Source organism: Giraffa tippelskirchi, chromosome 6, assembly GCF_054371585.1.
Source record: "Giraffa tippelskirchi isolate mGirTip1 chromosome 6, T2T-mGirTip1v1.2.pri, whole genome shotgun sequence".
Lineage (NCBI taxonomy): Eukaryota > Metazoa > Chordata > Mammalia > Artiodactyla > Giraffidae > Giraffa > Giraffa tippelskirchi.
The window spans coordinates 131,464,286-131,478,320 of NC_137280.1; the positions used below are offsets into that span (position 1 = coordinate 131,464,286).

Sequence of the window (14,035 nt, forward strand, 5' to 3'; positions counted from 1 at the left end):
ATCTCCCATCCCTTCTCAACACACAGACACACACCAGCATAAATGTCCATTACCATAACATACATGCACACTTTGCCAGGCTAACACAAATGCACACTTGGGCCATGGAAAGGCTTCCCTATCCCTCAGGTCCCGTTTCAGTCTCCCATCTGTCTGGTAGCCCCTGTGGCTCCTTGTGCCAACCCCTACTATAACACTGATCACACCCACCATATCACAAGTGTGTTTGTGAATGTGACCAGTCTCCTTCCCACCACTTCCCAAACCATTAGCACCTTAAAGGCAGAACTCTATTCTGTTTTCACCAAGTCAGGTTTGCTTCTTGCTCATTTTGGGCTCACCAATTATTTGCACAGATGGCCAATAAACATCTGTGGATTAAACAAATTAATACCTTCAACTCTATTTCAGGAATTCATAAAAGGAAAACATAGTGCAGATAGGCAATCATAATAGTTACTGTATATCGAGGGTTTACAAAATGTGAGGCATGCTGGGTTTAGGGTTTTACATGAATTAGGGTACTTGATTTTCCCAGCAACCCTATGATACATATACAATTCCCATGCTCATTTTACAGATGAGGAAACTGAGGCTCAGAGAGGTGATTTGCCTAAGGTCACAGAGTTAATAAAACATGGTGTAGGGATGTGAACATCTATTGTTTCTACCATCTACATCCTGAATTATCAGGCTAACTGAAGCTGGCTGTATACTCGGAGAGGGTGCTCCAGAAGGAAGCACTGAGGAGCTGGGTGTTAATGCAAATCTGGCTGACTTTGCCAAGGACATTTTATCTTCTGTGAAGAGAGAATTGCAAGAGAGGGAAGTGAAAGGCTAGGGGGCCTTTATGTTGGGAAAGAGAGGAAGCAGGATGACAAATGAAGTAAACTGAGAATCCCACAACAGAGCAACCACAGAGTCCATCTCAGACAGGCATTTCATCTATCAACACCACAACCGACAATCAGATAATTAAAGATCTCCGGGGAGAGGGTTCCCATCTTGACTCTCGAGGGTGAGGGCTAAGTTCTGAAGCCTGTTCTCCACATGGGTCTTAGCAAAACCAGCTTCCCAGCTGGCCTGATAATTCCTGAAGCAAGCATAACACCCAAGCTCCCCCCTCCTCCCCCAACACAGACAAAGGTGGCAGATTATTCAGAAAGCAATTACTTATTAGCATAAGAGTAATAATTGCTTACATTTATTGGGCACTTGCAATCAGCCTCAAGCAACGGATTATTTCATTTAGTTCTCCAAAAGAATATAATGAGATAGACATTATCCCCATTTTACAGACAGGGAACGAAGGGAAGCAATTGTGTCTGTTAACATGTCTACCGCTTCTCAGCCCCACATCCATCCTTCCACCTCGAATGCTCTCTAATCCCTATGCAGCCGGAAGTCTGCAAGCTACATCAGCTGGGACCCTTAACCAGCTGGTTTCCTATTCAGCAAGTAGAAGGCAGACAATGGAGAAGAGAAAGCCAAAGAAATGGAAACAGAGCTTCTTCCGTGCTCCCCTGCTCCTGCAGCATGACTCCTGTAGCTGCAGTCATCTCCAGCCTCCAGCCTGTCTCCACTCTCCCAATCCCAGTGTTTGTTCATTTAGGTGTTTTACTGAAGTACAGTTGACTCACAGTTCAGGTGTACAGCAAAGTGATTCCGTCATACATACCTTTTTTCGGATTCTTTTCCATTATAAGTTATTACTAGATACTGAATAGAGTTTCCTGCTAGGCAGAAGGTCCTTCTCTATTTTATATACAGTAGTCTGTTTTGCCACACTCTCTCAAGGGCAGTGGGAGCAGCCAGGTGGAACTCTCTCCTCAGAACTCAGAGCCAATCCCGTAGGGCAGCCCCTCTGAGCACATCGCCCCCACCCCATGCCAATTCTGGCAGCCCCATCTCTTTGTTCCCTCTGCCTTGGATGGCTGGTATTTCCTCTAGTTATCTCTGAAGTAACTGCCATGTTCCTTTTGCTCTGGCAGCTTCCAACATGTGTATCCTCAGTTCTCTGGATTAAATTCCTTCTTTCTGAAGTACTGATTATGGTGTCTATTTCTGTAACTGAGTCTGGACTGATGCAAAGATGTCAACTATCTGTCCAATGTCACACAGCCAGTAAGCAGCATGAAGATTATGAAGCCCAGGTTCTCCAAAGAAGTTTAAATAGGCAGCTCTGTCTGCCATGGGGAGCTAGGGCCATAGCAGACAATCAATACAAATGTGTTGACATGAGTCAATTTCCTAGAGCTCACATCATAATTATACTTTCATTAATAACAATAATATATGTGCATAATGCTTTAGGGAGAAGGCAATGGCACCCCACTCCAGCACTCTTGCCTGGAAAATCCCATGGACCGAGGAGCCTGGTAGGCTGCAGTCCATGGGGTCGCAAAGAGTCAGACATGACTAAGCGACTTCACCTTCACTTTTCACTTTCATGCATTGGAGAAGGAAATGGCAACCCACTCCAGTATTCTTGCCTGGATAATCCCAAGGACGGGAGAGTCTGGTGGGCTGCCGTCTATGGGGTCGCACAGAGTCGGACACGACTGAAGCGACTTAGCAGCAGCAGCAGCAGCATGATGCTTTAGAGTTTGAAAGGGATTTCCTAGCCATTACTTCATATGCTTTAGGAAGAAAATATAATCAAAGGTATAACTTTTGGAGTAGGATAGATATTAGTTTAATATCTTGGTTCTGCCATATAATAGCTGCATGATCTCTGGAAAGTTTCTGAACTTTGTTCCGAAACTAACTTTTGTTATCTGTGAAATATGGTTACTCAAACTACCTACCGCATGTGGCTATTGTGATATTTAATTAATGTCATATATATATATATGACATATATATATGATATTAATGTGTGCCAAGCACTGTGTAGAGTCTGAGATTTTATCCTGCTTACAGCCTAATAACCTAACTTGTTACTATTTCCTGCATGCTGGTAGGAGATAGGAGATTCCTGGGTCAGAGACAAAGGGTGTTATTACTCATGACAATAGCATTAGACAGTTTTGTGTCAGTTTTCATGGATAGCTCACACCTCAAGTCCCACAGGGGTGATATCAAGAGCCCATTGTGGATGCCTGTACACACAGTGGGTTGTGTTATGGGGGAATTCTGTGCTTGGGGGATTCGCTACTTTTATAGGAAGCTGAAGTGAGACGACTCTTTGTCTGGGGGAAACGTTACCTCATCTCTCAAGCTTGCTCCTTGAAAACACAACCATGAGAAATGATCCAAGAGTGTTCAGAGCCTTGCATTTGGGGCAGAGCCAGCACGAACATGCAGCGACACTCAAAACCCGTGGTGGATAGCTGCTCCCAACAAAATATACTAAGTATTTACTTAGTAATTACACAGTGAGTGGTAGTTATCACTCTGTGTCTCATAAAACCCAATCATGATGGAATATTTGTTCCAATCTATAGTTGAGGAAAATGGCTCAGAGACATGAAGTAACTTGCTCAATAATAATACCCTTTGGGGAAGTGGTGGTTATGGGTCCAAAAATCAGAATCAAGACCCCCTAAATCCCACGTCCAGTTCTCACCAGCACAAAGCCTATTGGTAAGGACAGGTGGCACATACCATCAGCCCAGGACTGGCCACATACAGTTTCTGTGGGGCTCATAGCCCATATTTCTAGAATTTTTTAACTTTAGAAGCAGAGGGGCTCTAAATACAAGCTATTCTTGTGGGTCCCCAGCTGTGTTTACCAGAGACCTAGTGTCCACTGAGCTTTCTCAGAGGATATCAAGAGTGGAGGTGGGACGCATGAAAGGAAAGTTGGAGGAGCCTTTATCCAAGCAGCTCCACTTTAACTGGGGTGATGATAAGATTGCTTATGACTTTTTTTTTTTAAGGAGAGGTACATTTCGAGAAAATCTCAGATTTAACTCAACTAAAATTTTATTTAAAAACAGAAAAACTAAGGCCCACAAAGCCCAAGTGATTTGGCTAAATCTGCCTCCAGTGTAGGAGACCCAGGTTAGGTCCCTGGGTTGAGAAGATCCCCTGGAGAAGGGAATGGCTACCCATTCCAGTATTCCTGCCTGGAGAATCCCCACGGACAGAGAAGCCTGGCAGGCTACAGTCCATGGGGTCACAACGAGACGGACACAACTTAGTGACTAAACAACAACGATCAATCCACTACCAAGAAGTCATGCACTCCGAGTTGCCTGGCCAAACATGAAAATGACCTCTCCTACCAGCTCATGAAACACAGTGCCTAAAGTCAGCATAGCCTGGTATGACTCCCTGAGACACTGTGTGATGAATTAGCTGATATTCATTTATTCACTATTTCAATTAAGTATTTAATAAGGGTTTATTATATACCAGGCTTCCCTTGCGGCTCAGCTGGTAAAGAATCCGCCGCAATGCAGGAGGCCTGGGTTCAATCCCTGGGTTGGGAAGATCCCCTGGAGAAGGAAAAGGCTACTCACTCTAGTATTCTGGGCTAGAGAATTACATGGACAAAGAGTCAGGCATGATTGAGCGACTTTCACTTATTATATACCGGGGATTATGTTAATTGTCAAGAATACAACTTTGAAAAAGATAAATTTTGATTAAGTTACCAGTTCTTATTCATTCATTCAAAAATATGTAACTATGAGTTAACCGCTGTGCAAAGGCACTGCCCTCAATGGGTTTCAGGCTAGTGGAAAGAGGTAAATAAGAATTTGTAATACAAGAATGGTAAGTATCCAATAGAGGTACACTGGTGAGTACACAGGTACACCTCATCCGGTTTTGAGGGCCCAGAAAAAGGTCCTGGAAACATTCAAGATGAAGCTGACATCTGAAGGAGAGGGAGTGAGAGTAACCCAGTTACCTCACCTGTAAAATGGAAACAAGAATAATATCTTCCCCTCAGAGATGCTGTGAAGGTCCAAAGAGATATTCATGTGAACAGTCCAGCCTGGCACACAGGGATGGCATGTTACTTCTGTCCCTATCTTCATATATGCAGGAGCTGACCAGAAACTGATGTCTGTCAGTCTGTCTGTGGCTGATGGCCAAGGAAGTCAGCAGCCCACACAGGAAGAAATCTGTCTCCAGCTTCCTTAGCATCTGGGTCCAAACAAATAACCAGGCCCAGACACTGGCCTTGGACAGGAGCCTGCACGGCTGGCCACTTCATTTGGGAATTTCACCCTGTGGCAAAGATTGCACCAATACAGGTTTTCTCCTGAAGTGGTTTCCTCCCCCTCCCCACTCTTACCTCCTCCCCACCCTGCCCCCATCCCCTCCCCACTCCCACCCCTGCACAGAGTGATTTATGTCCCACTGAGGGCCTTTTCCCCTTCAGAGTCCATCTGGCCTTCCTGCCTCAGCCTGCAGCAAGGGTGTAATCCTGTGTTTGCAGCTTTACCGACGGTTTCTATGGAAATTATGACAATATTACAGCTATTGTGGAGCCACATCACTGCCGATTCAATGAGGAGACGGGACTTGAAAGGGGAAATCTGGAATTAAATATCAACAACCTAAGTCCTTAGCGACAGTGACTTGTTTTTCGTAATGTGGTTCCTACCCACAGTAAGAAACAATAACAAACTAGTATTGTTCTTGTACTAATAATGTGAAGAAGGGTTATTTCTCAAATTCCTGGTGGAGATGACACAGGAAGATAAAAATCAGGCCCCAAGCCAGTGCTCACAACAACCAGAAATGAGTCTCACTTATATGTGGACTCAAAAAAAACCAAAACAAACAAAAACAAAAAGCTCATAGATACATGTGGTGTTGCCACAAGCAGGGGAGGGCAAACTGGGTGAAGGGGGTCAAAAGGTACAAACTCTTAGTTATAAAATAAGTAATCTAGTATAAAATAAGTAAGTCATGGGATGTAATATATAGCATGGTAACTCCAGCTAATAATGCTATATTGTATGCTTGAAAATTGCTAAGACAGTAGATCTTCAAAGTTTTCATCATTAAGAAAAAAATTCTGAAAAAAAAAAAGAAGTGAGAGCAAGGTAAAATTTTAGATAGGTTAGAGAACTGAAGCATGTAACTTAAGTAACTGAATATGTCCAATTTCTGCCAGGCTACAACTGCATCTGATTTGGTGTGGTTTGTTAACTACCCTCTCAAATTATCAGAAGAGCTTTGCAAGGAACTGGGAAATAAAAACGCTTATTTAAGGAAAAGGAGTGGTCAGCACCCATTAATAGTTCCCAAATGTTGAGATGATAGAGCAACCGTAAAACCAGACCTCCACGGAGGGTTTCTTGCCAGCACTGTTCCTTACTTTCCTTGTGGCCCACATTTTCCTCCATAAGAGGTTTAATCTTTTTTTTCATCAACTACGTTTTGAAGTTCATTTAAGCAGAATTCTTTTCTTTGTAAGAGAAAATGCAATGCTCTTACTCAATTTCAAAAGCAATGTAAATTCACTGTAAAAAAAAAAAAGTGAAAAATGTTCCTGGGACTGCTCTGGCTGCCCAGTGGTTAAGACTGTTCCTACCACAGGGAGCGTGGGCTTGATCCCTGGTTAGGGAGCTAAGATCCCTGCGGTGTAGCCAAAAGATAAAAAAAAAATGTGAGAAATGTTCTGAAGAAATAGAAGAAAACACAAGTTATCTCGCTGCTAAGATTTTGTTAAATTTCTGTTTAATTTTTTTATTGTGGCTGACAGTGTGGGTTTGGGGATTTGGACAGAATTCTGGCTTTGCAAGCCATCTTCACTCATGCAGATTACTGAACCTCTGTAAACGCGTTTTCCTACTTGAGCTGTTGATGGTGGCTTCCTTCAGAGGGCGGTGGGCCTAACTAACCCAGGAACACTTTCTCACCCACTGTGTTTCCATAGCATTGTTCTTAATGGCTCCATAGTATTCTGTCCTATGAATAGGTCATAAATAATTTACAGTATCCTGCTATTGAATCAGATGTTCTATACATTTAATGTTCAAATAAAAAGTAACTTCCTATAAATAATCTCTAGTCATTCCTTTGTTGTTGCTGTTGTTTAGTTGCTAAGTTGTGTCCAACTCTTTTGTGAGCCCATGGGCTGTAGCCCACCAGGCTTCTCAGTCCTTGGGAGTCTTCTGGCAAGAATACTGGAGTGGGAAAAAAAAAAAGAATACTGGAGTGGGTTACCATTTCCTCCTCCAGGGGACACTGCCAACCCAGGGATCGAAGCCACACTTCCTGCACTGGCAGGCGGATTCTTTACCACTGAGCCACCAGGGAAGTCCCGTCCTTCCTTTGCTTCCTATATGTTACTCATTAGAGAGGTTCAGTTCACCTGGTTTATAGCAACTACACTGACCACATGTGACTGTGGAGGAATTAAGGGAGAGCAGCCAGGAGCAAGTGGCAGGCCGTGCCCTCACAGAGCTGAGCTAGTGGGCAGAGTGGAAAGAGAACTACCTAGGGAAATAGGAAATTTGGGTCTTGGCTACACCCTATCAACCCCCTTCTTCTAAGTGTGTGACTTGAACATGTGACCTAATCTCTCTTTTCTCATTTATAAAATCTGTGTAATACTCTCCAGGGTTTTTGTGAACAGAATTAAGAAATGTAAAATGCTTTGAAAAGTGCCTGGCACAGCACCATTCACAACAGCCAAAAAAGAAGTAACATCCCAAATGTTCATCAACAGGTAGATGGAAAAAAACACATGATAAATGGATTTGCCAACAAAGGTTCGTCTAGTCAAAGCTATGGTTTTTCCAGTAGTCATGTATGGATGTGAGAGTTGGACTATAAGGAAAGCTGAGTGCCGAAGAATTGGTGCTTATGAACTGTGGTTTTGGAGAAGACTCTTGAGAGTCCCTTGGACTGTAAGGAGATCCAACCAGTCTATCCTAAACAAAATCAGTCCTGAATATTCATTGGGAGGACTGATGCTGAAGCTGAAACTCCAATACTTTGGCCACCTGATGCGAAGAACTGACTCCTTTGAAAAGACCCTGATGCTGGGAAAGATTGAAGGCGGGAGGAGAAGGAGACGACAGAGGATGAGATGGTTGGAGAGCATCAGTGACTAAATGGACATGAGTCTGAGTAAAATCCAGGAATTGGTGATGGACAGGGAGGCCCGGCGTGCTGCAGTCAGTGGGGTCGCAAACAGTCGAACACAACTGAGCGACTGAACTGAACTGAAAATGGAACGTTATCCTGCCACAGAAAGGAATAAAGTGGGGTGGTTTGTTTGTAAGGTTCACACATTGAGTGTTACTTTTAAAAATATGTAGCTACTAGATTTTTAAGTATTACAGAGTAGAGGCAAGAGGGAGAAGGTAGAAAAAGACCACTGTGGACATCACAGTTGGAAAAAGGTAAAATAAAAAAGGAATGAAGTACTGATGGGTGCTACAACATGGAAGAAACCTGAAAACATTATGCTAAGTGAAAGAAGCCAGGCACAAAAGGGCCTCATATTGTATGATTCCATGTATATGAAATGTCCATTACAGATAAATCTACAGAGACAGAAAGCCGATTAGGGATTGCCAAGGGCTGGAGGGAACGGGGAATGGGGAGTGACTGTTTAATGGGTAGAGAGTTTCTTTTTGGAGTGATGGAAAAGTTCTGGAACTAGAGTGGCGATAACTATATAAGCTTACTATACAAGTACTATATGTACTTACTATGACTGAAATGTACTGAAAATGTTTAAAAATGATAAATTTTATGTCATATTTTACCACTGTTAAAAAAAATGGTGCCTGGCATATAATAAGCACTCAATAAATTTTATTTTTCATCCTTATTCCCCTCTTGAGTTCTCAATTTTCCTATTTCTAAAGTGAAAGAGACAAAATGACCTTTGAAACTGCTTCTAGCTCTGAGATTCCACAGTCTAGTTGGATGAATTTGTCTAGTGATGGAAAACTCTTTTCACTCATATCCATTTCCCACCCTCCCCTGCTTCAGAGCACTCATTTTTGAAGTTGCCATCACCTCTTCCACAGTCCCTTCAAGTACCTGACAGATCCCTGACTGCTGGTGATCCAGAAGAGGCTCATGGTGGACTCAGTAAATATCTGTTGGACGCACGGATGGATGAGAGAATCAATGAAGGAAGGAGTGAATGGAAAACCACTGACTCGGCTGCAGCTGACCCCAAAGTCAGGTTTCCTGAACGGTGAGCACACATTTTCCAAGAGGTAATAAACACTCACCCAAGGACACTTTCCCTGAAAATTCCTAAAGACACTTATTGGATGAGCCATTATATCTACTCCCAAAGCTCCTTATTTTCAATCTGTTGACATGCCTTAAGAGTAGGAGGGTGGTTCTTTTTAAACTGGTTCAAGTAGGCAGAAGAAAATTTTAAAGAAGAGTGAGTGACTCTAGCCTTCCTCCTGCTCACTCAGTACTGCTGAGTTCTGTTCACAATTGCCACGAGGTCTTTTCCACTGGCCCCTCTCCGCTCTGCGGCTCCAGGTTGTTTGCTGCCCTCGCACCTCTCCTATTTCGAGCACCCCAGCAAAGCTTGACCTCCTCCTCCTTCCTAACTGCTCAGACTTCCTTTCTTTCTTTCTCACTGTCATTTCCAGGGCATCCTCTGTACCCTCCCCTCTTTCTCTTCCCTGTTCTTTATGAAGCCTTGCCTCCACTTCATATTTCATTCTCTAAAATAGTTTGCACTGGGACTTCCCTGGTGGTCCAGTGGTTAAGAATCCGCCTGCCAATGCAGGTTCAATCCCTGACCCAGGAACTAACAGCACACATACCATGGGGCAACTAAGCCCACACGCTACAACTGCTAAAGCCAGCATGGCTAGAGTCTGTGCTCTACAACAAGGAAAACACCACAAAGAGAGGCTGGCGCACCACAACTAGAGAGAGTCTGCATACAACAATGAAGACCCAGTGCAGCCAAACACAGATAGATAAGTAAATAAAATATTTTAAAAAATAGCTTGCATTGTTTTCCTCTTTATGGTCAGATACACATTTATTTTCGATATCCTCCCTCAATCTCAGACATCCTGAAAGGTGGACAGGTGTTTTTGACCCATCTTGCATAGTTCCTATACTTCTTTCAAATTTCTAAATCTTTTCATATTGACAAATTGCCATGATTCATTCTGCCATTCCAACACACACACACACACACACACACACACACACACACCTATGTCCCTTTTATTGTACTCAAGATCAGGGATTGACAAACTATTGCTCTTGGGTCTAATCGAGCGTACCACCTGATTTTGCAAATAAGGATTTATTGGCATACAGCCACATCCATTCATTTACACACTGTCTATGGATGGCTTTGTTGTATAGAGTTTAGTAGCTAGGACAGATACCTTATAGCCTGAAAGGGCTAAAATATTTACTATTAATACCTGGACCTTTACAGATAAAGTTTACAAACTCTTATTATAGACAATTCAGTGACACCTCATCCTTTTATTTTCAGACACTTAGCTGAAAACAAGAATTGTCAGATATTGTCTTCATTTCAAATTACTTCCACCTATTTCCCACTCCCTGCTCCCCACTTGTAATTTCACTGGCTTCCTGACTCTCCCCTGGTGATGTGTAGGAGAAAACTACATCTCTGGAGAGGTTTTCCCTGCCTACCAATTGTGTGAGATACCACCATTCAGCAACAGTATTTTTTTCGTTCTCAGTACCCATTTATCACACAACTTTCCACCTCACTGACTTTATTTATTTCTATCTAAGTGACAGGATATAGTCAGAGGAAAACAGCTCCTCCATCGCCCACTTCCAATTCCATGTAAGGACTGCAGCTTTTCTGTATGGATATAGTCCAGCTTCTTAGAAGTAAACCAAGTGATTCTGCTCTCAAAAGAGGCTGTCATTAATAGTGGTGCATGGGCTCTGGAGTCCTGCAGACCTGGATCTGAGCTCCATCTCTGCCACCATCCTTTAAACACTATCTGCCCTTAACAAGCAACTTTAAATCAGGTTAAGCAACCAGCAAGCCATAGCACCCAATGAAAATAATTATAAGACAAAAGCAAAAGTAAACAAATGGGACCGATTCAAACTTATTCAAACTTATAAGCTTCTGTACAACAAAAATAATAAACAAAACAAAAAGACAACTTATGCAGTGGGAGAAAATATTTGCAAAAGATGAGACTGACAAGAGCTTAATTTCTAAAATATACAACCTGCTCACACAACTCAACCAAAAAACCCGGACAATCCAATCAAAAAAATGGGCATTAGACCTAAATGGACATTTCTCCAAGAAGACTTCCAGATGGTCAACAGACATATGAAAAGATGCTCAACATTGTTAATTATCAGAGAAATGCAAATCAAAACTACAATGAGGTACCATCTCACACCAGTCAAAATGGCCATCATTAAAATGTCTACAAACAACAAATGCTGGAGAGGGTATGGAGAAAAAGGAACCCTCCCACATTTTTGGTAGGAATGTAAATGGGTGCAGCCACTGTGGAAAACAGTATGGAGGGTCCTCAAAAAACAAAAAAATAAAGTTGCTGTATGACCCAACACTCCGAGTCCTGGACATACACCCAGACAAAAATGTAATTCAAAAAGACGCATGCACTCTTATGTTCAGAGCAGCACTATTCACAACAACCAAGACATGGAAACAACTTAAATGTCCATCAACAGATGAAAGGATAAAGAAAATGTGGTACATATATACAATGAAATACTACTCACTATTGCCAGTTTATGCCATCAAAAAGAATGACATAATGCCATTTACAGCAACATGGATGGACTTAAGAGATTTTCATACTAAGTGAAGCAAGTCAGAAAGACAAATACTATATGATATCACTTAGAGTGGAATCTAAAATATGACACAAATGAACTCACCTAGGAAACAGAAGCAGACACATGGACATAGAGAACAGACTTGTGGTTGCCAAGGGGGAGAAGGGGTGGGGGAGGTATGGATTGGGAGTTTGGGATTTGCAGATGCAAACTGCAATATTACATATAAAATGGATAAACAACAAGGTCCTATTATATAGCTCAGGGAACTGAATTAAATAACCTGTGATAAACTATAATGGAAAATAATATTAAAAAGAGTGTATATGTATTGGAGAAGGAAATGGCAACCCACTCAAGTATCCTTGCATAGAAAATTCCATGGACAGAGGAGCCTGGTAGGCTACAGTCCATGGGGTTGCAAACAGTCGGACACGACTGAGCGACTTCACTTCACCTCATGTATATGTATAACTGAATCATTTTGCTATACAGCAGAAGTTAATGGAAATTATAAATAAACTATACTTCAACAAAATAAAATTTAAAAAATAACTATTAGGCATTTGTAGCATTTCATGATAACTATCGGAGTCCCTGTTTACTCATGCCTTCCCTGGCTCTATCTCCTGGTCTCTTTCTAGGGCCACCTTACTTCCAGTATTCTCAGCTTTAGCCACTGAGTTCACCTTTTGGACTCTACCAAACTCTTTTGATTCTAGGAGTACAATCCTCTTACTCTCCCACACGTCTCACCAATGGACAGTCTATTTTGGATAATCCTCTTAACAAAGGAGGATTAGGGCCCAGTTCTAGGTGCTGGGCCCTATTCAGTACTAACTCTTAACTGCCAACATACAGTAGGGGAACAGCAAAGTGGTGTATAAAAAGCAATTGGATCACCTAAGAGCTTAAATTCTACCTTGTTCATGTCTAGTTTTGTTTGACTACAGGAAGTCAAATCATCTCTCTGAGATTCAGTTTCTCTTCCAGAGTATGGAGCTGTTAATATCTATTTTGTAGAGTTATTGTGAGGATTAGAAACAGCATCACCTTGCATCAATTAGTATTCCATAAATTATCTTTTCATTAGAATATACTTTGAACCTCATATTTGTGCTCTAAACTCAAGGAAAAGTAAAATTACTACAGATTAGGGTGGGAACTACTTTGGTAGAGAAAAATTCTCTACCAAGGAGCATTTTGGTGGATCACCCTTTACAAACTTCTTTCTTTGTTTTTATCTCCAGCTAAGACTTAAAATCTTCTTCTTCTCATGTCTTTTACTTTGTCCGCATTTACTTGGCTTTGTGCTCCCTTAATCTCATCTGCTATTGAGCAACTTGGCCTAGACTGTATCTGTCTTTCTTACAGAATTTACACAAAACACTTTTCTGGCTTTATACACTGTAGAATCTTGCCTATGAAGTTCCATCGGGAGCAACCACACCATGCTCAGTAATCCTGCAGCATGAAAATGACCATACCACAAGTGTCCGTTTCCAGGAAATTCCCACAGACAAATGGTAATGAAATGGATATACAAAAAGATTTAGCTAGAAGAACATCTACCACTTCCTTATTTACAACAGCAAAAAAAGGGAAAGTGAAAATGAAGTCAAAATTGAAAACAAAAACATAAATTTAAACGGTCCAATTAGAAGGAATAAGTGATTAAATACATGATGTCTCACAGCAGAGTACTGTATTGCTATTGTAAGTTATATTTTGTAAAAATCTTTGATGCTCTGTAAAGGTACCATAATAAGTTAAATTTTTAAAAAATAGTTTACGATTTCAGATCCAGCATGTAAGGAGCTAAGAAGTTGCCACTCCATCCTAACAATTAAAAAGCTGAAAATATTAACTACCAGTTCTTAGATCCAGCAGAAAGGAGAGGACACAGAGAAAATCACTGCCTCCCAAACTGGAGAAAACAGAGGGGTGAATGCAGAATCACACCTTACAGGAGCAGAAAGTCAGGAGCAAACACTCACAGAGGAAACATTGCTGAGGTAAGAACACCTGAACTGGGATTGATGAATTGCTGGAGGCACAGCATGGACAATTTGGGAGAATTAAAAATGCCAGGGGACCCAGTTATCCAGTTATCAGAGAACCCTAACAGTTGCCTCCAACAGTTCTATGCCATCCTCAGAGTGAATATTAGAGAAAAAGCCCTGTGGCTTCTTGCTGGGGGGAGGAGTATTTTTATATATACCATAGCATTCTGTTCTGAATAAGGCCTGCCTTCCGAAGAAGCTACTTCACCAGAGCCTAACCTTCTGGAGTATGATCAGAGCCTAATCTACCT

The 14,035-nt window shown here is 41.8% G+C and overlaps 1 protein-coding gene across 9 annotated transcripts in view; it reads right to left on the bottom strand.

Annotated features, from left to right (window-relative positions):
- Positions 1-14,035, bottom strand: part of DPYSL3 (dihydropyrimidinase like 3) — a 222,413-nt gene that overhangs the window by 90,522 nt on the left and 117,856 nt on the right. The window contains exon 2 of one of the 9 annotated variants that reach the window (XM_081495637.1): positions 2,804-2,816. The exons of the other annotated variants lie outside the window; for them this stretch is intronic. Coding sequence (XP_081351763.1) covers positions 2,804-2,816 — 13 coding nt within the window. The remainder of the gene's footprint in view (positions 1-2,803; positions 2,817-14,035) is intronic. 9 annotated transcript variants of the gene reach the window in all.